The sequence below is a fragment of the Anser brachyrhynchus genome (genome assembly GCF_964034855.1).
Source record: "Anser brachyrhynchus genome assembly, chromosome: 1".
Classification (NCBI taxonomy): Eukaryota; Metazoa; Chordata; class Aves; order Anseriformes; family Anatidae; genus Anser; species Anser brachyrhynchus.
The window spans coordinates 28,055,091-28,079,175 of NC_137694.1; the positions used below are offsets into that span (position 1 = coordinate 28,055,091).

The following is a 24,085-nucleotide window of genomic DNA, read 5'->3' on the forward strand; positions in this document are numbered from 1 at the left end:
TATAAAATGGATGCTGTGGAAAGATCTTCCTTCATTACAGGCTCTGTGTTCCACTCGCTCATTTAACACAATGTGTAAAACATCTGCCAAGATTTCTATGCAAGCAAAACTACAAACCATGCTTAAAGCACACTGCTTTTCAAAATATTTTCTTAAAAATTATAGTTTTGACCATATGATAATGTTAGTTGCCTTCTGACACAATCTTGTCTAACAAAAAATTGTTTAAAGTACTAAAGTACTTCTTGCTCAGACAGAACTCCAGTTTAAAGCAAGTTCCAAAAGATAACAATGGAAATTTTGGCACAAGTAAAGAGATTTGCAGGATATTAATTAAGTAGCTATCTAAGGGCTGATAGGACCAATTTCAGGAGTGTATATAAGAAATAAAAAAAAAAAAAAAAAAGAAGGAGGGAGAAAGCAGGAGAGAGAAAGAGAAAATGAGAAAGAGAAAAGGAGAGAAAGAAAGGATGAAAGAGAAGGAAAGAAAGTTTGAGAAAGAAAGGATGAAAGAGAAGGAAAGAAAGTTTGAGAAAGAAAAAGAGAGTGGGAAAAAGAGGAGTGAAAGAATGAGAGAAAGAGGAGAGAGAGGAGAAAGAAGAAGGTAAAAAAAAGGGAGAAGAGAGTGGAAGAAAGGGAAAAGGAGAAGGGGAAGAAGAGAAAGGGAAAAAGCTCTTTCTGTGTTTATGCACATACACACACATATGCACACACATGCTGCAGGCTTTCTTTATCTACCTCTCTCCTGCATCTAGCCTTATTACACTCCCAATGACCTTTTTTGAAAAAAAAAAAAATCCTTGGAAAGAAGATGTCTTGTCCTGTCTCTCTGGTTTAGGGAGCCTGGGAAGGAATGAAGTAAAGATCTGCCATACATAAAGGGGTCTGTCTCATGATCTGCTTACAGTAGTTTAACGAGCTACCCTGTCCAGATGAGCACAGTAGTTGCATGCTCTCAAACTTTCAAATACGTGAAGTGCCACCCTAAACTCAGACTATGACAGGTTGTCAGAATTTTGGTTGCTACCCTAACAAACGTAGTAATCTGTGAGGTCACAGCAACTTGACCACAAGTGAGAGCTCCATTTGAAAAACTGTATTCTCTCTCTCCACCATTTACTTCTTTTAAACAATTGTTTTATTTAAGAAAGAAAGAAAGGAAGAAAGAAAGGAAGAAAGAAAGGAAGAAAGAAAGGAAGAAAGAAAGGAAGAAAGAAAGGAAGAAAGAAAGGAAGAAAGAAAGAAAGAAAGAAAGAAAGAAAGAAAGAAAGAAAGAAAGAAAGAAAGAAAGAAAGAAAGAAAGAAAGAGAGAGAAAGAAAGAGAAAGAGAGAGAAAGAGGGAAAGAAAGAGAGAAAGACGTTTATCATCAAGCTTCATAAGTTTTTGGTAGAAAAGCTTGGCTTGTATTTTACAAAATAATTAGTGTTTATTTCATTTTGCCCCTCCTCTCCACCTATTCCATTAATTAAATCCCTCTTCCATCCCTCCCACTGCCCAGTTTCTTTCCACTTTTCCTCCTCCAGCCCTGGGTACATCATTATTATTTGTGTCCCACCATTCTGATACACTTGTATGTACTCAGTTACCTCTCTCTCTTCATTTCCTAACACCTAGATTTACTGTTCAGCTGCCTCATTGCTGTCTCCTTTAGATTTCCTTCCCTCTTTAAGTTGCTTTGGACTGTTCCTGCTTTCTTCTCCCCTTGTCTGTAGTTAAATAAAAGCTTCCAAAAGCAGCAACTAAATTGTCTCATTTTTTTAATCATTTTCAATTTCTTTTTCAGGTTTCCAAGGTTGCTCTGTGCTACATATCATAGGTGCAAAGTGACAATTCACTTTGGCAGTGGTCTACAGATCACAGTTTTGCAAGAACTGTGACACTTCTGACATAAATCATTTTAAATATTATTAATATTATTGTGAATTAAAAATATATATATTTTTTTCACAACATGCAGTGAAACCTATCCAGTCCCTCTGAAAAATCCTTAGAACTGAAATAGTGTTTAAAAACTGCTTTTTAAAAGAGAAACTCCAACTCTTTCATAATTCCTTTGTGCTTTTTTATTTTGTTTGTTTTTTGTTTTTGTAGTGTAAGCCATGGAGCTGAGTAAGATTTCTTCAGGGATGATATGGATTAATAATAGATGCAGGGGAAGAGCAGAGTTAGTGAATGCACTTACACCCTCCTAAGCCTCACTGGACGTGAAGTGTTTCTAAACAGCATATCTTGGAATGCTGACTTGACTCCATAGTCTAGAACTTCATATAAAAATGCAGATGGAGGGGAGGGGAGGGAAAATAATTTCAAATAACTTCCTAACTTTTCCATCTTTCTGTGAATCTTTTCAATAGCTTCTAGAGAAATGTCTTTAGATCAGAAGACAGAACTGCTCACAAAAATACCTCTGCCTGCAAAAGTGATATTCAGAATATGAAGAAGTTGTAGAACTTATGTTCAAATTATTTTGTGTATACCATCTCGAAAGAGTGTCTATGAAACCCTCAGTCACAGAACTTGACAGTGTACTCTTCTGGTTTCACATAGTTAGACATATTCATCAAGTGAATGTATTATTGGTTTAAATGCAATTAAACTGCAATTTTAGAAGAAAAAGGAAGTGTTAACCATAAATAAGTATATAACGGCATGGACGGGGCAGACACTATCTCTTTAGAATGCTAGAATTTCTTTTTCAGAGTTTGAGTATCTTTAATTCAGCAACCGCCACTTTGTATCAGCTATGTGAAGAGATCTAGTTCTCTTGACTTCCAGTTTTTTGATATTGCATGACTGAACAATATATAAGAAAAATGCAAGGCTGGAGTATGAACTGTTTTTCACATAACAGGAAGAGATAAGGGGAATATAGCAAGTATGAAATCTTGATTTTGGAAAGAAATTTTAAAACTGAAAGCACAACTGAAAAATAACATTAGGTTCTTGAAGATCTATATGAAAATAAACCACAGCAAGGAAGACCAGCCCATGGCCCAGTACAAGTGAAGCTCTACTTGATATTATTACATAGATGCACGCAGTAGGTTTTATCGAAGTAGTAGAAGCCAAAAGAAGTCAGTCCACTGAAATCAGTGGGTTTCACCCAAGCCACTACATACATACAGTCTTTCTGATCCCTTTTGCTTTCATCCAGGCTGAGAATCCTCCCCACTTCACTGAACAGTACAGCCTCCCATTTTCCTGAGAATCTGTGTCTTTTCTTACCCCCCAAGATTATTTTTTTTTTTTAATTAAATGCACCTATGGATCTGACCTGCATTCTGAAAGAAAGCCTGCCTCAAACCAATAAAATTTATAGAGCTTCTGCACCCTTCCTGTAATGGGCAGGAGCAAAGCTCTCTGAGTATATTAGTGCTAATGGGAAGGCAATGGATTGAGTAGAGGCTCAGGAACTCTGGGACCATTAGAGTAATTGAGAGCAGTGAAAACACACACAGAGCTGAAAAAAATAAGGCAAAATTATTTACTTTTGTTTATTTAAGCTGTGCATAGGGAATATGAAGCTTTTTCATTAAATTATTTATAGCCTAAATATAGCATAAGACACATTCATCATCAAAGCACATTTCCAAATTTTATTATTTAGTGTTCAGACCTCACAGCTAGTCAGAATATCTCCAGAACATTTTTAAAAACAAATTCTACCCTCATGGAACCTGCCATTGTTAAGTATTAACAACATAGTATTTACTATGTATTTAAGCATACAATTAAGTACACAATTAAGTACTTAGTATGTTTTGAAACAGTGCTTCAACATTTTTCTGGTGTACCTGTGACAACGTTGACAAGAGTTTCTGTCAGTTCAGAATACTAACTACAAAGAATTAAACATCACCAGACTACGTTGGCCAAATGTTTGAGAGCAAGAAATCTCCCATTGCTTCAATTTCCTTCAAATACTTAATATTTTCCTTTGGGGAAGTAACTTATGTTTTATCATAATGATTTCTATTTGCTTCTGGAGCATGAGTCACGCTCTTCAATTACTTTCAGTTGATTGTGTAATTATTAGTGAGAATGGGGTTTGGCTAGTCTTTATTCAGTTTGTTTTTTTAATAAAAAATTCTGCTTACCTTCAGGTGAAGTACCTGGCTTTTGAGAAAATGCAGAGCTTATTTTACTCTTCTTGCTGCCGTCACTGTTGACAGACAAGGTGGACTGAATTTTTCTGTGCATTTTTTCTGAAACAGGAGCTGAAAGTTTTCTGTTGTCTGCAGATGCATGCTTGATCCCATTGTGAATTCCACTTCCATTACTCAGGCCCACATGGCCATTTTGTACTTTGCCACTTTCTTCCTCACCCCTTTCCAGTGCTGAAGTATTTGGCTGAGGCAAGCGTTGAGGTTGTGCTTAAAATGAAAGGGAAAGAAAGTGTTAATTAAAACTGTAAATTGATAACTGAACGCTTCAGGCAAGACTGGGAAGGTAACATTCTTTGTTCTTACTTACTGATCAGAGAACAGACTGAAAAGTTAACATCCCCCATCAAAACAAGAACGCAAAAAATACCTCTGGATTAAAAATGATTACAATTAAATTTAACCGTTATTAAAGTACTGTTATGTAATATTTTTTTATTTTATTAAAAATATGCCTCATGTCTAGATGAGACCTACAACCCCCATTCAGCACTGCACTGTTTCGTAGCTCTCTAAACTGGACAGAGAGAACAAGATAAGCAATGAGAAGAAGCCAGGAAGAATGGGAAGAAGTCAGGACTGGCAGAAAAAAAAGTATTAAAACTGAAATAAAGTTGGGTTAAAGAAAGCCAGATGAAGAATGGGAGAAAACACAAACAAAAAGGAGAAAATTGTATGGAAAAGAAGATAGAGACTGCAGAAAGAGAAGTGAAACTGCCAGTTAGCCAGCTTGCCAGTCTTCAGAAAATAATCGGAGTGACAAGGTAGGACCACCCTGAAAGGCAGCCACCAGAGACCAGTATATTAGCAATGAATAGGAGTATTCAGGTAACTAACACCAGTTTGAGCTTAAACTCATGGATTGCTGGGAAGAACAAAAGCAGTCAAAATCTTCAAGAAGCTAAAAAAAAAAAAAAAAAAGCTAAGTTCTGAAACTAATTAAACTATAAAGATAGTAACACAACAAGATTTCATAATCATAAAGCATCAGACCAATCACATCTCCTAATCAAAATACTGTTATCTTGCTTAGACATAAAGAGGTTTTCAAGAAGGCCTATCTTTGACTATTTATAAATTTAATGTCAAGGAAAAAGCCCCCCTGCCCCTTCCCCTTCTTTAAGAGTTTCACTGAACTCTCAGAGAGATTAGACAGCACCAGTAGTAAAGGAAAACACTGTTCAGAACTGCAATTCATTCTATTTTTAAATGATTCACATACATTTTCTGATGATTTCACAGTACAGCTTTGTATGTATACTATATTAGGTATATGTAGTATATTATATGACATAGAATATATAAAAAAAATATGTGCAGATAATTATAGTTAGTTTCATTTAAAAGAAACAGCTACACTGTTCACTTCAGATACGCATGATTAAACTTTTGGACAAATACTAAAATACTACCAATAGCCACAAAGATGATGAAGGGGCTGGAGCACCTCTCCTATGCCAGACTGAGGGCATTGGGGTTGTTCAGCCTAGAGAAGAGATGGCTCCGGGGAGACTTTAGAGCAGCCTTCCAGTACCTAAAGGGGGCCTGCAGTAGAGCTGGGGAGGGAGTCAGGGGGTGTACTGATAGGATAAGGGGTAATGGTTTTAAACTGAAAGAGGGTAAGTTTAGCTTAGATATAAGGAAGAAATTCTTTACTGTGAGGGTGGAGAGGCACTGGAACAGGTTACGGATGCCCTGGAGGTGTTCAAGACCAGGTTAGATGGGGCCCTGAGCAACCTGGTCTAGTGGGAGGTGTCCCTGCCCATGAGGGGGTTAGAACTGGGTGATCTTTAAGGTCCCTTCCAACCCAAACCATTCTGTGATTCTATCAGGACACAGCATGGTATTTAAAGGACTCTCAGTTCTGAATTTGCCTAATAAAGCCTCAACACTTCCCTTTTATCAAGGACACTGATACCATTCTCAGATTGGTTCCTCCAACTGTCGTTTACTTGTCCAGATTAAACTTTAGATTAATCTTAAACTAAATCCAGGTTTAAATACTTAAAAAAAAAAAAAAAGAAAAAAAAAGAAAAAAAGTGTGTGTGTTTGGTTTTATTTTCCATTAGACATTTTTAGTCACAGCAACTAAGATTTCAAGAAGATACCCTACACTGCGCAAACCAGTCTAGGCCAAAGCAACACCAACTGTAAACCTACTTTACAAAAGTGAAACGTTTCTGTTGCAGGTAAGAAAGGAAGGACTAGAGGAACATTTACGCTATTAGCCTCCCCAAAGATGCAGCAGTGACAAAGATGATTCCCTTCCATTACCAATAGTAGATGCTCGTGAGCTTCCAGGCCAACAGAGTAGGAGTACAAAGGTATCCTGACTATCCTGACACTTGAACTAACTTGACTAAAAATGTTTTCAATGGCAATACCAAAGCTGTTGTTCCTTTCAGTTTTGCAATAGTGCTTGAAAAATGTATGAGCAGAAGCATAAGCAGGGTACTTTCTTGCCTCTGGAATTCAATTCCAGCCCTTATTTGCTGTTTACATTTCCAGACTATCATGGGAGCCCCAAAACAAGTTTTTTAGAGTTTCCTCTTGCCTAAAAAAGGAGCAGACTCATTACCAGCATAAGTTTCTAAAGTTTCTAAACTGACAGTTATGATCTTTTTCAAGACAGATAAATTGGTGGTAGCATTTTGCAATTGTTTGTGTATTTCTGGTGCTTTTAATGGCATAAAACCATTAGAGAGTGTCCAAAGGTGAACTATAAAGATGGTGAAGGGTTATGAGGGGAAGATGTACAAGGAGCAGCTGGAATCACTTGTTTTATTCAGCCCAGAGCAGAGGAGAATGAGAGGAGGCCTCATGGCGGCCTGCAGCTCCCTCACGAGGGGAGCGGAGGGGCAGGCGCTGAGCTCTGCTCTCTGGGGACAGCGACAGGACCCGAGGGAACGGCATGGAGCTGGGACAGGGGAGGGTCAGGCTGGGGGTTAGGGAAAGGTTCTGCACCCAGAGGGTGGTCGGGCACTGGGACAGGCTGCCCAGGGCAGTGGTCATGGCACTCAGCCTGCTGGAGTTCAAGAAGCATTTGGACAATGCTCTCGGACATGTCATCACCCATTGATTTTTGGGTGGCCCTTTTGGGGATCAGCGAGTTGGACTCAGTGATCCTTCCGGGTCCCTTCCAATTTAGGATATTCTATGATTCTATTCTATGCGAGATTATCCAAAATTCAATCTACAGAATTACAAGCTTTTTGAGCTTTTCTGTCAAATTGTGGGTGAATGGTAAGTCATGGGGAATCTAAACAACTTTTTTTTTTTTTTTGCTTTTATTAGTATTTTTACTATGGTAGTGGGGTTGTGAGTTTTTTGTTTATTTCGGGGGGTCTTTTTTTTTTTAAAAATAATCCTATTCCCAAAGTACTCTTACTTCAATCTTTCAGCATTACCATACAACTTTTTAGCTGACTGGCTTTACAGTATTCACATGTGATACGCAGGTCAAATCAAAATGGAATAAAACCCCAAATGGATTAGTTATCTCAATTTAAATTTATTTTAACTTTATTGATAATTTTGCACTAGGGAGACTTGAATCTTATGGTTAAAACACACTTGAAACCAATTAGGAACCATATGACCGCATTCTAGCATAAAGAACAAAAGCAATTGACAGTTCCAAGATTAAGCTACAACCACTCAGTTTAAAACAGAAATATTTTTACCTTATTTTTTAAAGGTTGTGTATATCTTAAAAAAAAAAAAGAAGTGTAATATGGGGAACGACACAATGCTTCTTAAAACATAGTGATACCCAGGGACTCTCACTCTCTCTTTAATGATCCACTGCTCTCATTCAGCTGTCTTTCTTTTTTCAAATCTTTACATATGTGACAGCTCTCAAAAGTAGACCATAGACCATCTGGCATTTTCAGAGGTGTAACTTGTGCAAATTCAGCTCTACTGGGAACACAATGCTATCTTCTGCCTGCGTTATAAAAGATACAATAGAATGTAGAACTTATGAGTTGTTTTGAATTATTCATTTTTTGCCTGTATATTCAAGAAATTTTACAAACTCTGCATTTTGTACTACATAATCACATGCGTTAAAGGTACAAAGAAACTTTTTGACACCTCTTTTCTACAGAAAGATGGCATTTTGTTTGATATGTGAACATTCAGCGCCTGTTATATCATTCTAAACAGGCCGTGTGCTGCTACAAAAGATCCCATTTTGCGCTCTATGTATGAGCAAAAATTTTATTCTTGATATTCAGTAACTAATGCAATACACATCAAAATTTCAAATATGAGTTGTATGAACATTCAGCATCTTCAAATCAGTATGGCATTGGTCACTTACTGTATGTCAAAGATTTTTAAAGAAATAAAAAATCATTCCTCACACAACACAGAAATATTGTCAGTTTAAACATCCAGAATGAATAGTTTCAAGTGTCCTAAGAAATACTGTGCTTTTTAGGTTAATATGTTTTTAATCTTTAGCAAAACCGGTACATTTAAGTCAATATTTTATACAGTACTAACACTAGTGGATTTTCAATAAGAATGATAAATATTGGATTAAAGATTCAATAGATTGAATCTTTTTTGATAGAAAACTAGCAGATAATGTAGCTAGTAATAACTATACGTGAATCTGCTGCCTGTGGAAAAGCAATAAAAAGGCAATATATTGCTATAGCATATAATCTATTAGCATGTTTCACTGCTTCCTTGTCATTGGTTTCCTTGCAAAGTGGGCCTTAATACAATAACTTCTGCTGTTATTTAACTGGCTTTACATAATAATTTAATTGTAATGTTACTATCTGGTGAATAAATATTCAAGTACTAAACACTTGCTATGATTTTGATGGTTTCGGATGAAGTAACTATGCACATTCTCATTTGGACTGTAAAATCCATAGCACATATATATGCACACTGACAATACGCGGTTTACACCTCTAGAAAATAACAGCTATTCTTATGAGAAAAGTCCTGATGTATGCATTTAACAGAAAAATGTATGTAAACACAGGGAAATACTCAACAAAAAGAAGACAGTTTAAGCTATCATTAGGGATTTTAAATACAACACAAAAACAAACATCACAGAATATAGGCTCCTCAGAGTCAAAGTGAATCAAAAGAAAACATCAGGAGGGAGAGAAAAATTGAGACAGCTAATTAGTACCCTAATCACATCAAAAGCAATTCCAAGGCACCTGATACAGATGCCTATGGAGTTTGATAGGCTGGCCAACGTCACCGATGGGGGGGGGAATAAATAAATAAATAAAACCTTTCCACTTATAGCCTGGATCATCTGACTACATACCTGGAGAGGTAAGAGCACTGTTTTTCTTAGTTTATGACACATTAGTTCATGACATCAGATCAGGCCATAGAAACAATATTTTTGCAGGTGGACTAGGGTGGAATAAAAACGCAAAACTGGTGGGTGTAAAAAAATATAACCTTTGACATTTTCACATATTGAGAAAATACAGAATAGTATTTCAGTTCAGAATATGCTTGACAATTCTCTGCCTCCCAAAAAAGTTGCAAAAACAATAAGTAGATGAACTTTTTTTTTTTAGGAAATACAGAGGTCCTACTTTGGTCCGTTAATGTTGAAAGCCAAGATCTACATGCTAATTTGAGCTTGGGAAATTGTTTGATCTCAGCGGTAGCTGCTTCTACTCGCTCTGCATGGATCACGCTGAAGAGACCACATACAAGGAAGGTAAGAATCAGGCCTCTGTTTCTTATCAGTACTTATTCATAACACAAACCCAGGCTCGAGGGGGAAAATAAAGCAAATGACAGATAGTCATGGATTTTAGAGTAAAACTAGGAGCTACTTGTATTCTAGAGTAAAATTAAGGTGATTCCACATTGCTTCTGGAAAAGACATAAATTCCTAAGATATAAAAGGCAACAGTTCAAACTGACTAGCAAAAAATCTTACCTTTTCAAAAATATTACAAATTGTATGCATTTATATGCTCAATAAGCATAAAATTTCAGTGAAGCTGGAAGAACTCAAATATCTCAATCTCTCTTCCTCGCCACATTTTAACTAAAATCCTGACTAGTCTCTATGCAGATCTTCAAACTACATCAATAGTTTCCTCTGCCTAGCTATCCAGAATATTAACAATCAGATTACAAGACGTACCTCTGAGTCAACCTGTGAAGTGGCTTTTGTCAGCAATTATTTTTGAATATTTTCTAGGACATAAATAGCATATACTGCAGCTTCCATATCATAGAAAGCATACATTAACTAAATAACAAGGTACCATCAAGGTACAATCTATCTTTTAAAATCAATTTTTTACACTGAATTTTTTATACCATGCTGACTTTACAAGGAAAACAAAGTTCCAACTAACAGCATCAACTACCTTTTAAGAATTGCTTCTTGTAAGACATGGGGACATCTTCAAATGAATACAATAAATTATTATGAAACAGGATGTTCTTTGTAAAGAAAATACTGTAGTAAAATTGCTGAGTTTTACAAGACCCACGCTGAGAACACTTTGTTAAAATATGTCTGAGAACACATCCAGAGAGCACCAGGTATAACAGCAACGGGGCTGTAGGGGGACAAAGGGAAAAGACATTTTAGCTTGTCAGCTCTCAGTCCATGAAGGGCTGACAAGAATGGCAAATACGTGTGTGCATGTGTGTTTATGGGTTGAGAAGGCGACACAAGTGCACAAGAAGGTGCCAAGCGTACTCTTAAATCTGTGCAAAGACACCTGCAGTGCTTTCCTCTGGAAGCTCTGCGGGACCTTACACATTGTTTGAAGGGTTGCAGAAATTATTTAAAGATGTCTTTGACATACCCCAAAAGCAGCATTTAACACAGGGAAGCATGAAAAAGGCTGGTAGCCAGAGGTTTACAAAGTTGATAGGCATTCCCACTGAACATGTGGAGTGAATTTCTGTATTTACAAATCCTCTTCCCTGAAGTGTTTTTGGTTTTTCTTTTTTTTTTTTTTAAATGAAGAAATGACTCTTTTTTTTTTTTAAATAACAGCAACAGCAATTTTTTTATCATTGCTGGATTGAGTGAGGCCTTAACTTTTTTCAGTTACCTGTCTTTTAGCAGTTATCTCAAAATACAAATATCTTTTTGTCTTCTAATTACCATTAGAAAATTCTCCTTCTTTATCATACACAAATCTTGCCATCATTAGCAGTAGTTTTGTGAGACTGAAAATATTGGCATCTATGATAAACTTTGCAAATGATATGTAAACTTTGCAAATGATATGTAAATTCTTTCTAGAACACAACATAGAAATAAAAATGATTCACATAATGTGGTGGTTGATAAGCTACATCTACATACAGTGGAATACAGTTCTTAACACAGAATACGGTTTTTCACTTCTTGAGAACAAACAACTGTAGAAATACTTACAGTAGCAACTGTCATTGCACAGATGTGTAATGCCAGATTAATTTATGATCAACATTCCAGAATTCCACGTGCATGTTGTTGGTCATTTACACATTAATCAATGACTTCTGAAGGTGATTTTTTTGTATTTAAGGTGAAATGCTTAGTTATTTCTTCCTATGTTTTCCACATAGCATACTTATTAAGAGAAATTGTGATCTACTTTTTTTTTTTTTGTAGTTCTTGTTGTTAAATTTTGCTTTATAATGCACAGTGATTTGTAGATATTGGACATGAAAACAAAATAATGCAAAAATTAAGAATCAGAGAATTAGGCTTGTTAATTTCTGAAGTGGTGAAAGTGATCTATTCCTAGACTATTAATAATCGGTCATTTAATAGATGTGGAGACAGTCCCCAGAACTGTAAAAGATACAAAGGGGTACAAAAACAACACAATCCCATCTCACTGAGGAACAGCATGGCTTGCTTCTGAAGCTCTAATTTTAAAAGGAAGGGTAATTAACCAGTACACGCAAAAAAGTAATCCAAGCTGTTGGCATGACAATTACAGCACTTATGCAATTAGTACATATTACAACATATGGTTATACCACTGCATAAAGACACACTGGAGTCCCATGAAACTAATACATTAAATCAATCATTTGGAAGATTTTCGATGCCTCTCACCATTGTGTTACTTGTTCCCAAATCAAATAAACTTCAAAGAGAAGGTACAAATAACAGGATATCTCTTGCTGGGTATTGCCTCATAAGCGACACAACAGGATATACCGGCTAGGAGAGATAACCTCAGTGTCATTAACAGCCACAACCTGTGCAAGTGCACAAACAGGTCCTCTTGGCTCCACCATCTTCTGCTCCCTTCCTCAAAAGCCCAACAATCATGGGCTAGTCACTGTTGCACTGTAGCAAAAACCATGAAATGGTGAGGCAAATAGCAGTCCTGGCTTCTCAGCCTAGCCCATTCACCACTCACCTTTGAGTGAGAAAACAGCCAAAGGTCAGATTTATTCACTACTGATCCTATATACAGGGTTATAGGTTGATGAGATTTCGGTATTCTTTAAAACTCAAACAAATACAGACAGAAACTGGACTTTTTTTGTTTGTTTTGTTTTTTTTGTTTTTAAAAAGGGCATAAAGGCAAATGCTTGAAATTTATTTCCTTAACATTCACTGTTCCCTTGATTTCAAGTCCTCCACATTTCTGAATTTCTGCAGACAGAATTTCTGAAGATTCCAAAGTGCTCCACTTCAGATATCAGTCTGCCCCCCTGCTCTTATCGCTTTGTCTTTCATCATCCCTATAATTCTAAGCATTGCACAATGCTGCTATTAACAAAACCAACAACATGCAGAAAGAAAGAAATAGGAGTAAAAACAGCAGGACAGGAACAAAGAATGGAGTGTAAAAAGGTAGTGGGGAGAAAAATAAAAGAAAAAGAAAATTGGTACAAAAATAGAAATACATAAATTGATACCTGAGTTTCTGAACCTTTGCTGCATTCATTTTCTCTCTGCTATTCTTTCTAGCAATCTAGAGTTGATGCTAGGTTTGGCATCAGCTATCAAGTACCAGAAAACCAAAGGAAGAAAAGGGTAAAGCACAGCTGCAAGGAAAATGGAATAGGAGAAGCAAATGGGTACTAACCACAAGGAACAGGCTAAGACTTGGGTTTTTACATTATTAAAACAATAGTAGGGCAAAAACATCAAAAGAAAAAAGAGTAGATAGCAACCACCCACGAGACGACAGCACTGGAGGGGAAGGAGATAGAGAAGGGAAAAATATACAGTGAGCTGAGACACTTCAGTTTGCGAGGGCAGAAAAGGAATAGGAAAGGAAAAAAAATCATAAGTAAAATCTACTTCAGCTGAAGCATTTGCTACAAATTTTACAAGTAAGGAAATAATTAAATGATAATCCACTCATTGTTAAGCAATTAAATTAAATGAAGATAAACATGTTGTATTTGCACAGTAATCTAGAGTTGAAGCAACAGCTTCCCTTCTGCTCAAGGTCAGAAAGGCTTGAGGAGCCCGGGCCAAAAGTCAGCCACATTCAGCAACAGTGGAATGATGGAAAATGGAAATTCTGTGTCAGAAAGCAGGGCTTAGACGTGAGGTCCACAACAATGCCTAGGTTGTCATTACTGCAGATTCCTACAGAGTGGGTGATTAATACAATGACTGTCAGTGGGACAAAAAAGGAGAAACATAGCAGAGAGTGCAGTAGATATCCACCTACCCAAATAAGTAAATAAATAAATAAGAGAGTAGATGGAGAAGCAATAGGTATCTACACAGACATTAAAGACACTGAGAGGGGTCTCCTGCTACTGACGTCCTCCAGCTGTGGGCATTCCCTCTCAGTGAGCAGAGCCTAGGAGATGGGCACAGGACCCCTTCACCCATCCCACCTGGCTGCTGTGCCCATGGGTGGGATTGGCAGGGCCATGGAGTAGAGGCAGCCCTCCATCTCTGCAGCCCTCCTGTGCCCCACAGGCAACCTGACTTTATTTTACACCGACACAGCTAAAACAGCAGTTTCATATGCTGACAGGAAAGGCTATGTAAAAATTTATAATCTGAGAGATTTGTGTGATCAGTTCAAAGCTGAACGTGCTTAACGTGTAATCATTGCCACCAATACTTAGCACAAAGGAAAATGTGGTTTTTATTATTATGATTATTATTATTATTATTTACTCCTTATTAATTATATTCTACCAAAACATTCTAGGAAGTCCTCTTTCTGACTCAGCTGGACAATACCCACTCATCCTGGCCAAGCTTTTATATATGATATCTATTATATGAATTCAAGAAAAAAAAAAAAAAACAGCTACATGCATTTTCGCCTTCTGCTCATGCTCACATCCCTTACTGAAGTGCAAGAGTCAGACTGCTGACTGTGTCTGGTGAAGACTGAACTTCCTGTAAAAATGGTGTGCTTAGTTTCCTGAAAGGAAGCAAAGCATAAGCTGCTCAAACAATGCACAAGAAAATTCTGATATCTGAGCCACACAGTTACAAATCCGTGCTGCTAGGAAAATACAGTGTCATATCAGTGACCAACAGAAACAAGCACAAAAAATATAAGAAACAATCGCATTAGGGCGAAGGAGAAAGTAACAGATCATTTGAAGGAATAGGTAAATTGTCTTAATGGGATGAAATTACCCATACAACTTTTTTCTTTCACATTCTAAAATTCTGATTCTCCTCTCCTTTCAGGAAAACAGATATAAATCTTCATGAAATTATTATGCTCAAACCATTTCAATATAGTGGAGGCCAGTAGCAGTTGCAAGTCCTTCTACTGCAAAATTGATTGGATAGCAGTAGAATATTGCCTTTTATCTCTAACATACAGAAAGGGAGTTTTCTTATTTCAACATGTTCAAAACCATTCAGCATATATGTGGAATAATTTTCATTCTCTTTTAAAAACATTAATAATACTTCTTTCAACTTATAAAACTACATAATTTGACCCACTGAAGTTTATTTAGTTTACGTACTGTTTACCTACTCCTATAGCATTTAAATTTGAATGTTTCTTGCAACAAGGATCTTTTAAAAAAAAAAATAATTTGTTTTGTCTCTTATTTAGAAGACATTTTCCTATATTTTTTGGGGAAAAAAAATCTTCAGTATACTAATCACAATTATTATTTTTTAAATGGAGTACAGATACAGCAGTGAAAGCTGTGCTATGTCAATGTTACTCACTATACTGAAAAATAATTGCTTTTACATTTAAAAAACTCTTGGTTATAAGGTTTTGCAAATAAACTGAAGGGTTTCATAGGAAAGAAACAGCATGTTAAGTAAAAGCATAACAATTTACATCTGTGTTCATATTTTTTGTCCTTTCACAATTCAAGAGCTTTAGTAAGTCACAGCTGAAGCAGGAACCCTCCTCTCTTGTCCCCAAAGATCAGAAGTACGGAGGCAACCCTCATCTCGCAGCAGACAGCAACTACATCACATGCAAACAACCTTCCTTTGCTGCTTATAAAAGCCTTCAGCCCCACAAAAGCATTCATGTCATCATCAGCAACAGCAGCTCAAGCAGGCTAGCAATCAGCAAACCAAACTGCAGCCTCTGTTCCTTTGTGCCGTGCAGCTGTTTCGTACTGAGGAAACATCTCAGCCTCCCTTCTTGCATTTCTTGGCCCCTAGCAGGAAAGCTCTTAGGAAACCATTCAAGTAACTGCCAAAAGGACACAACTGCGGAGTTTTTGACACATCCTTACCCACTCTACTTAAGTTTGGTGCCATCTGCCATTTTATTTGCACTGCTGCCACAGCTCTGCCACTTGGAATTAATTCCAGCACCCTTTTCTTTATTATGCCTTCAGCATAACTAGTTACATTTTATTGTGCCTATTCTTAGGTTGAGGGAATTAACAACACACGATAGGAACATCTCCCTACCACCTTACACTTAATTAGTGTCCTGTTATTTAGACAGAATTCCTGGTTTTATTTTCAGTGCAGTACTGCTAACCTAAATTACACAAAAGCTAGTAATCATTTCATTTTAAATATGTCCTTGCTATTGGCATTCTTAACTTTGAGTCTTTAACTTTCAGCTTTTGTCAGAAACTGCAAAGACTATGGCTCGGTTTATTTGTTTATTTCATGAAAATTTAAATCTCATGTAATAACATGACTCCAGAAGCTGAGATTTTCATAGCCTGTTGTTATATTTAACAACTGGTCTTTTTCCTGAATGCACCATACCTTTTCATAAATTTTAATCTACTGTTCACTCTTCAACTGTCAAAACACTGATTCTAATAAGAAGGTTCATTGCTACTTATGAAATAGGTTAAATGTTGATGTTAACACCCTAAAGATGAAGTGAACAGGCCTTTATACTGAAGCACTTCAAAAAAAATTCCAGCCACCCTCTAACCACAACCCTCCTGACATTGCTTACCATCATGTTATTGTAATAGAGAAAGAACTAGGGAAACATAAAAAAAGGATTGTTAAAAAAATAAAAATAAAATGCATGGAGGGCTAGAGAAAGCGATGCAAACATAAAAGAGAAAAATGCCCTAGAGACTACAGTAGAAATGGGTCAGTCTTTTCTTTATCTTTTTAATTTATAAAATTAATATGGAAAAGAGGGCACTGAGCACAGTTTATTCAGAATGCAAACAAGCCTTCAATGCTCCTCCAACTTTGTCTCCACCATGATAGCCTCCACATCTCTTTCTACTATATCAAGAATCCATATTCTTTACTTTCTTCCAAAAATACCATAATTTCTAAAGAAAGGATTTTTATGACCAAAACCTTGAATTGTCATTCCTTTATGGTCACTGAGAAGTAGATTTTTAATTCTGCATTTAAGTTTTGAGAGCAAAATAGATCCTTGCCTGTACAAGGGCTAAACAAACAAGCCATCTTTCCTTTCCGTAAGGACTTGTTCCACTAATATCTGACAAAATATTGATAATGTGGGCTAAAGTTCTTGCCCTATTCCAGCTATCTCAGCAGAATCCCTGGTGTGGATGTAGCCATGTTAACAATAGAAAGTTTTTGCCAGGTTTTTTGATGTTGTTCAAGAAGTGAGCATAACACAGCAAATGAGGTTTCTCCATTACGCTGTTTTTCTCAAAAAGGTGTAGAACCAGATGCCTTGTAACACACAAATGGTCCAAAACAAAGTGTGTTTTATTTAAAATTGATTTTGAATTTATCAATTAAATTATAGGGAAAAGATTCCTCAGGAAGAACACTACCCTACAGATGGGAATCAGAAAATCATGTGGATGCAGAAGTAGCTGAAATAACAGTCAAAGGAAAGGAACAGGAGAAGAGAGAAAAAAATAGGTAACTGCTAATAAGATTTCTCCTTTAAGTCTGTGTTGTGTGTTGCTTTTTTCCCTTCCATATCTTTTAAAAGTTAAACAGTGTCTTGTTTGTTGTAAATATTAAGCTCACACTGGATTCAAGTTTCCAAGTCTTAGTTCAGCACAAAACAGTTTACAAAACAGCTATGATGAAAACTCTTACAAAACATGGGGAAGATTTTTGACTATTTCAGATGCACAAAGGTACACTGAGAGACACTTTCTAGAGTGATTAGTACATAGTCCCATTGAAAGGTCTATTAACATATAAAAATATTTCTCTATACTTGATTTAACGATATAAATACAGTAGTGACTATTATCATTAAAAAGTCAGCATATACTAAAAATAATATATATTTAGGTAGGAAAATATATATAAGGTCAAAGTTACAAAGCAAATAGCTAGGAAATACTAAATTGTTAAATGAGCTGGTATAATTCAATAAAATTGCATATATAAAAACTACATGTGCATTACACAAACTTAGCTCTGTATCCTGCCTTACCACCCAAAAACTTTTTTATATCACCCTTATGAAAAAGTCAATTTGATCACTCAGACAAACGTTCCCAGCCAGGCTGATCCCAAATCTTCTCACCAAAACTTAACATTTTCCTTTACTTTGTAATTCACGCAAAATAAGTATTATTCACTAATCTATAGAGACCTAAAAGGCATTCCTTGATCTCCGGATCTCCATGGTCGATTCTGGTCAATATAAAATGCCTTCATTGCTTTTCTGTTAAAATGTGCATTTTGTTTTATCTTTCATCTTACAGAATAGCAGTTAAAATAAACATCTCTCCTAATAAAGAGGGGAGATGGGAAAAGGTACATGCCATCTAACTGGCTTAGAGATTTCACTCTTGAAGATGTATTTTGTAGCTACCCAGACTTGAAGACAGACTTACTCCTGCTCCGCTAAGGAATGAGTAAACAGCATGTACTGTCTCCCTGGGGCAAAAACTTGCCCTGAAGGTCAAAACTAACTCACAGGACACATATTTTACAGGTTTGCCTAACAGTTTGCTCTACTTGACTTGTCTCAAAAGCAAACTTCATAACATTTTATGCAAACATTATACAACCATAAGTCTGAAACATAAATCAATAATATTCACTTAAACTTGAGGAACCTCTGCACCAGGAAATAGTTTCTTATTTGAAATTCTGCTCTAATTAATATTAGCATTGCTAAATCTTACAATTATCTCTAAACAAGTGTCATAATATTTATAGCTTTAGATTAAAGTAAAAATGTGATAACCAAAATTCTGCACAGAATTTGAGGGAGGCAGGTTTTAAAGTAAAATTTGTGTCTCATTTTCATGGGCCCAGACGAATAGCTTCACATTTGAAAACTCTTATGTTAGAATGCTGTTGTTTGGTATTCGATGGTCACAAATTTCAAGAGCTGTCTCCATACAAAACCATATTTCCTGCTCCACATCTCATTTAAGAATTGTTAAGGTTCAGGTGGCAAATATTTCATCATTCTCTTAAATCAAGCCTCAATATTTCTGGAAGCCTACCTCACCAGTATAATGAGTTAACAAAACCGATATTAGAAAAAGACTGAGTGACCACAGCTGTTTGACATTTGAATGTTTTTCAAAGAGATCCTTTGGGTCTGGGTCATGATTTCTTTTTTGTTAAAAAATAAAAGGGCAGGGGAAACAGAAAACCATCACCACCACAACAGCATACAAATAGGCCATAAGCCCCTGTTTTTCCTTATCCTTTAGAAAAATACCTTCAGGGAAAGGGTACTTGTGGGTACTTTTGCACTGCAGATATTACCAGAATGCAGAATAAGTAATATTCAGACCTTTCTTTCCTCTGGATAGATATAAAGAAGAAAAATATTTAATCATAATTACTTATGGCCTTCTGATGCGGCCATAAGCCCCTCTTCATCTTTCCCTTTTATATCAGTAAATGCAGAATTCAAAAGATTAAAAATTAGTTTGGAGCTCTAAATTTTGAAGAATTAATTTCAGAATTTCGATGTACACACAATATACACTACTACTTTTAAGCTATATAAAATCACTCCAAGTGTTCCACAAATGATAGCAAAAATGGAAGAAAACATTAAAAAGGCAAAAACTAACAGAATTTTTGCCATGGTTTACATACAAGATATTATTTTTTGCCAGCAAACAGGTTCCTAAAAGTACAACTTGTATGACGATACTTTCATGTACTTTGTAATTTGGTGTTTTCTTTGCTAAAACTGGCTAGCTGAACACTGTTATTACTGAAAATAACAGACTGAAACCACACTGACTCATTCTTTTTGTAGTATAATATTTCATGCAGAACCCACTCAGAGTTTTATTACTCTTCCTCTTTAAGGAACCACTACAAATATATTGTACTTTTTCCCTATATGAGCAACTAATCAGGAAAAGAATATGTATTCTTTCCCATCTGGCATAACAGCACATTAATTCTGAGACAGTACCAATATAACAAAGCAAAATATTCTGAAATTAAGATACAATTTACTGCAGGCTCAAACACAGCAAGCACAGTAATCTTTACATTACTTGAAGAATTTCACCTTTGTCTGGTACTGATGATTACTGCCATCCAAGCCTTCCCAGCCTCAGACCATATATTCAGATGATGTTTTGAGAGTCAGAAATAAGGTAAAACAGAAAATGAAAAGCTCCAGGTAATTCTGGCTACTAGTGATATGCAGAATACATGCATCTATCTCATGGTCATCTGGCACAGTTTAAAGTGCTCACTGAAGTTTAACTACTGTTCTGCAAATGGATCAACAAAAGCAAGTTTATTTCTCCACATGGAGTCACCAGAGAGTATACAAATTCCTTACTTATCACAGTTCATCTCTAACTGCCTTGTTTCAAAACATTCAACCTTGAGTTGCTGGGCAGAAGCTACACAGAAAACATTTGCATCCCACAGCACCTTTTTTTTTTTATATAAGTAAGGGACTACTAAGGCTGCATCAGCAACACTCAGGTCATTCTATAGATGACTTAGGAAAACACTGAAGGCCCGGTCTTAAATTCTGAAGACTGTAATTGTGAAGATACAGCTATCTGTGAAAACGTCTCTCTGACCAGGACAGAATTAAATGAAAATTAAACAAAAATGCTATGGTTGTGCAACAATGAGGTCTGAAATTTCCTGGAAGCAAAATTTTCTCAGCTGAGACATCATCCCAGAAATTCTTAGTGGAAATCAAAACAGCAAGAAAATGGATAAACCTTCAGCAAGAAATGTCCAGGTAGAGACAGGGAAGAGGATTTCATCGTTATCCATTAAAAAAGTCTCAGGAAAATCTAAAGAATCCCAGCTGAATCATCAAGTCTCAAGTGAACAGTACTGATCATAAGATCCAGCTGCATGTGTGTGCACCATCTGCAAACCCTGATTTATTTGGAATGCTGAAAATTGTTGGTCTCTTGATATTCTAACACTAGTTGCTTATGATTTCTTATTTGTATTTCTCAGCCTATTGCAAGAACAGTAATACTTACTCTCCTACTCAGCCACAACAGCTACATCTTTAAAGTAAAGCAAATCTAAGTGTCCTGCACAGGCCCTCTTACTTCTGCTGCACGACAAAATGGCCTGCCTCTAAGTGAACTACATTCCAAAGGTTTGTTAAAGAGTGTAATTTTCACTAGCACCTTCATAAGATGCTTTATCTTGACTGGCATGAGTACCCCACATATGCTGTACAACTTAGTAGGTAGCTTTCTTCCAGCTTATATAATCAAAGTTGTATTTCACTGTTTTGTGGCTGAAAACTATTATAAGAAATCACATTGTACCTTCTGTGTGTACTAAAGGTAACAGTTGATGCAAAGCATTTTACTTACTTATTTTTAAAGTTTTTTGTTGTTGTTTTGGTTTGGTTCTGTTTTTTTCTAAAATGCATGTTTTGTTTGCCATCTTACAACAGGTTGGGAAGAAGTTAAAAAACACATCAGGATAATCCATATGTGTGAGCGGAATTTTCTGAGGAATTTTGGAACAGAAGTAGTAAGAGATCTGCCAGGCCAGGAGGGAGAAAGAAAAGTGACACAGGGTAGTTGTCTGCTGGAGAAAGGATTAGAGCATCACTCTGGGAAAGGAGCTTGTAGGGAGGTGCTTCACACCGCCATTCCTTCTATGGGCCAGATTTATCAAAGACTTGTCTTTTTTAAAGAAGAATCTAAATATCAAATACTGCATTCCTGTATTTCAGTGTTTAAGTACTGAACTGATTAAAGTTTGGTTCATCCATATGCCCCCATGTTTTTCACAACCAGATGGAATGAATACCTGGATATACTGGGAACATTATGCAAACCCTTCAGACTCAGCAAGATATTCTGAATAATATCCATTAATCTATTTTACAAAATTTCTATATTCACACACTCAGTTACACTGGAAGATGACTGTACGTGTCATACTTTCTAACTTTTAAAAGAACCATTTAAGTTATCTCAAAAACTGGCACTATTTTCTAGACAGAATGAACACAGTCGTCTGAAATCACAGTAACTGTAACATGACTATGCACTATAAATTATCCAAGAAAAGGTACTTTGGAACATTATCATATAGAAAGAACAGCTCTAATGACAAATGATCTTCTTGTTTGCAAAAACAGTCCCAAACCCAACCTTGTATAATTTAAACTGTGGAAAACAGCCACTTAGCCATCAGGAAAAGGGAATCTCCACACATTATAGTTAAATAAATAGCCATGTAAAGTAAAAATGTCAACATAAACATATAAAAACAAAACAAAACAAAAAATCTAGCTTTAAATTTCAATTAAAAAAGTAAGAATGTACTAAATAAAACAGTGAGCACGAGAACATGCAAAATTGTTTAATCCCTGCAGAGCTGAATGAAGCATCTCTTTCTCTGAAGACCCACTTTTATTGGGAGGCTGTTTCATGGAGGAGAAAGAGGCAATTGAAGCTACGAAATGATGGATAGCAATGACCTTTCTATCTGTAAAACATGGGCATATTTTAGGTATTTAATCTTGAGAATTGGATTATTATTAATCAATTATTCATGACAATTTGAATCTATGGTAGATGTTTTTTGTTTTCTTAAATATCACATAGCTAAGGTCCATCTTGAGAACCAGAAAGGAGATTAAATCCTCACAAGCAAATAGCGTTGGCACTGACATTTTCTTCCCTCCTAAACATTCCTTCCCCCACATAACAGGGCATATTGACAATTACCTAGTACTCTCTGTAGAACTTTTGCCTAAATATTCTGAAATCCGACTTTAGAGTTGGGAGGGAGAGGCAGGGGGAGTTGCTTGTTTGTTTGACTTTCTAATAAAGGAAAAGATAAGCTTTCCCAAAGCACAAAGCAGGGCATTGTGGTAATGCAGAGCAGCAAAAACTATGATGGCTGCATTCCTATGGCCACAGATTATTCTGCTGTATGGTTTAACATTCACTTTTTCTCATTTGCCAAAGGTGAGTGATACCAGAAGCAGAATGTCTCCATTAAAGGCCACCAGATCATACAATGAAAATAACCAGAAGGTGTTTGCAGATATTTAAAATGCATTGCTGAAGAAGAAGGAAAAGCAGATGGAGCTATTAATGCTAAACTCTTTTTAAAAGCAGAACCTCTACATCCTTAAATAAAATGCAAGCTACGTGTGCTTCTCTGAAGGGTAAGGAATAGATCTTAGCACTGCCTTGAAAAATACCTCAGATTAAAAATCTAAAATTATTCCAGTTTGGGGAACTACAATGGAAAGGAGACTCTCCCTTACTGCAGCTGTAAAATTGAAGGATCTGGATAGCAATGGTCACCTTCTCAAGAGTAAAATCAAATTAATGCACCTAAAAATAATTTAGCAGCTCTACCTGTTCTCAAATACTCTTATTAAATATATATATATATATATACACACCTTATTTCCAGTTTAATTGAACTTCCAGACATTAGATCTATTCTTCCTCTGTGTGCTACAGATGGAGAACTTATCAGATTTCTCTTCTTTGTGGCACCATGCTTCTTAGGGACTAAGCAAGCCATTCCTTACACTCCTTGCTAACACTGAACAGATTGAACTCCAGGAGTTTTTCCACAATAAGGCATGTTTTCAACTACTCTAATCATTCCTGAGATATTTGTGGTTCTCCACTGACCCTTCTCCAACAGAACACAGTATTCCAGTAACAGTTATGAAAAGCATTAACAATCAATACAGAAATTCAACATAAACATTTCCTTCTTATTCAGCTCTCCCTTGTTTACATGTCAGTATACAGTAGCCTTTTGAAGCACAGGGTTGCACTGGAAGTTAATATTCATCTATCACAATTCACAAGCTCTTTTCAAAACTGACTAATTCCTTGGTTAATTAAATTCTTAACTCTTTCCCAAGATTAGCCATTTACCCAGGATATTATGAAAGTTTTCATTCTAGGGAGAGGGGGTGCTCCAAAGGAGGTTGGGGGATAGGTAACTTGGGGGAAATTTCATAATCTAGAAAGGGTTTTAAAGGTGGCTTGAGAAAGGGACTGCAAGATAAAGGTGAACTGGACGTGTCTTAGTGTGGAAAATGGGTACAGCATTTTAGTTTATTGATGTTGCCTGGTAAAATGAGTTTATAAGTGCAAA

At 36.3% G+C, this 24,085-nt stretch overlaps 1 protein-coding gene across 4 annotated transcripts in view; it reads right to left on the reverse strand.

Annotated features, from left to right (window-relative positions):
• MDFIC (MyoD family inhibitor domain containing) overlaps window positions 1–24,085 on the reverse strand; it is a 50,215-nt gene that overhangs the window by 10,171 nt on the left and 15,959 nt on the right. For all 4 annotated transcript variants that reach the window (XM_080552074.1, XM_080552076.1, XM_080552073.1 and 1 more), the window contains one exon: window positions 4,099–4,374. In XM_080552074.1, the coding sequence (XP_080408200.1) occupies window positions 4,099–4,374 (276 nt within the window). The remainder of the gene's footprint in view (window positions 1–4,098; window positions 4,375–24,085) is intronic.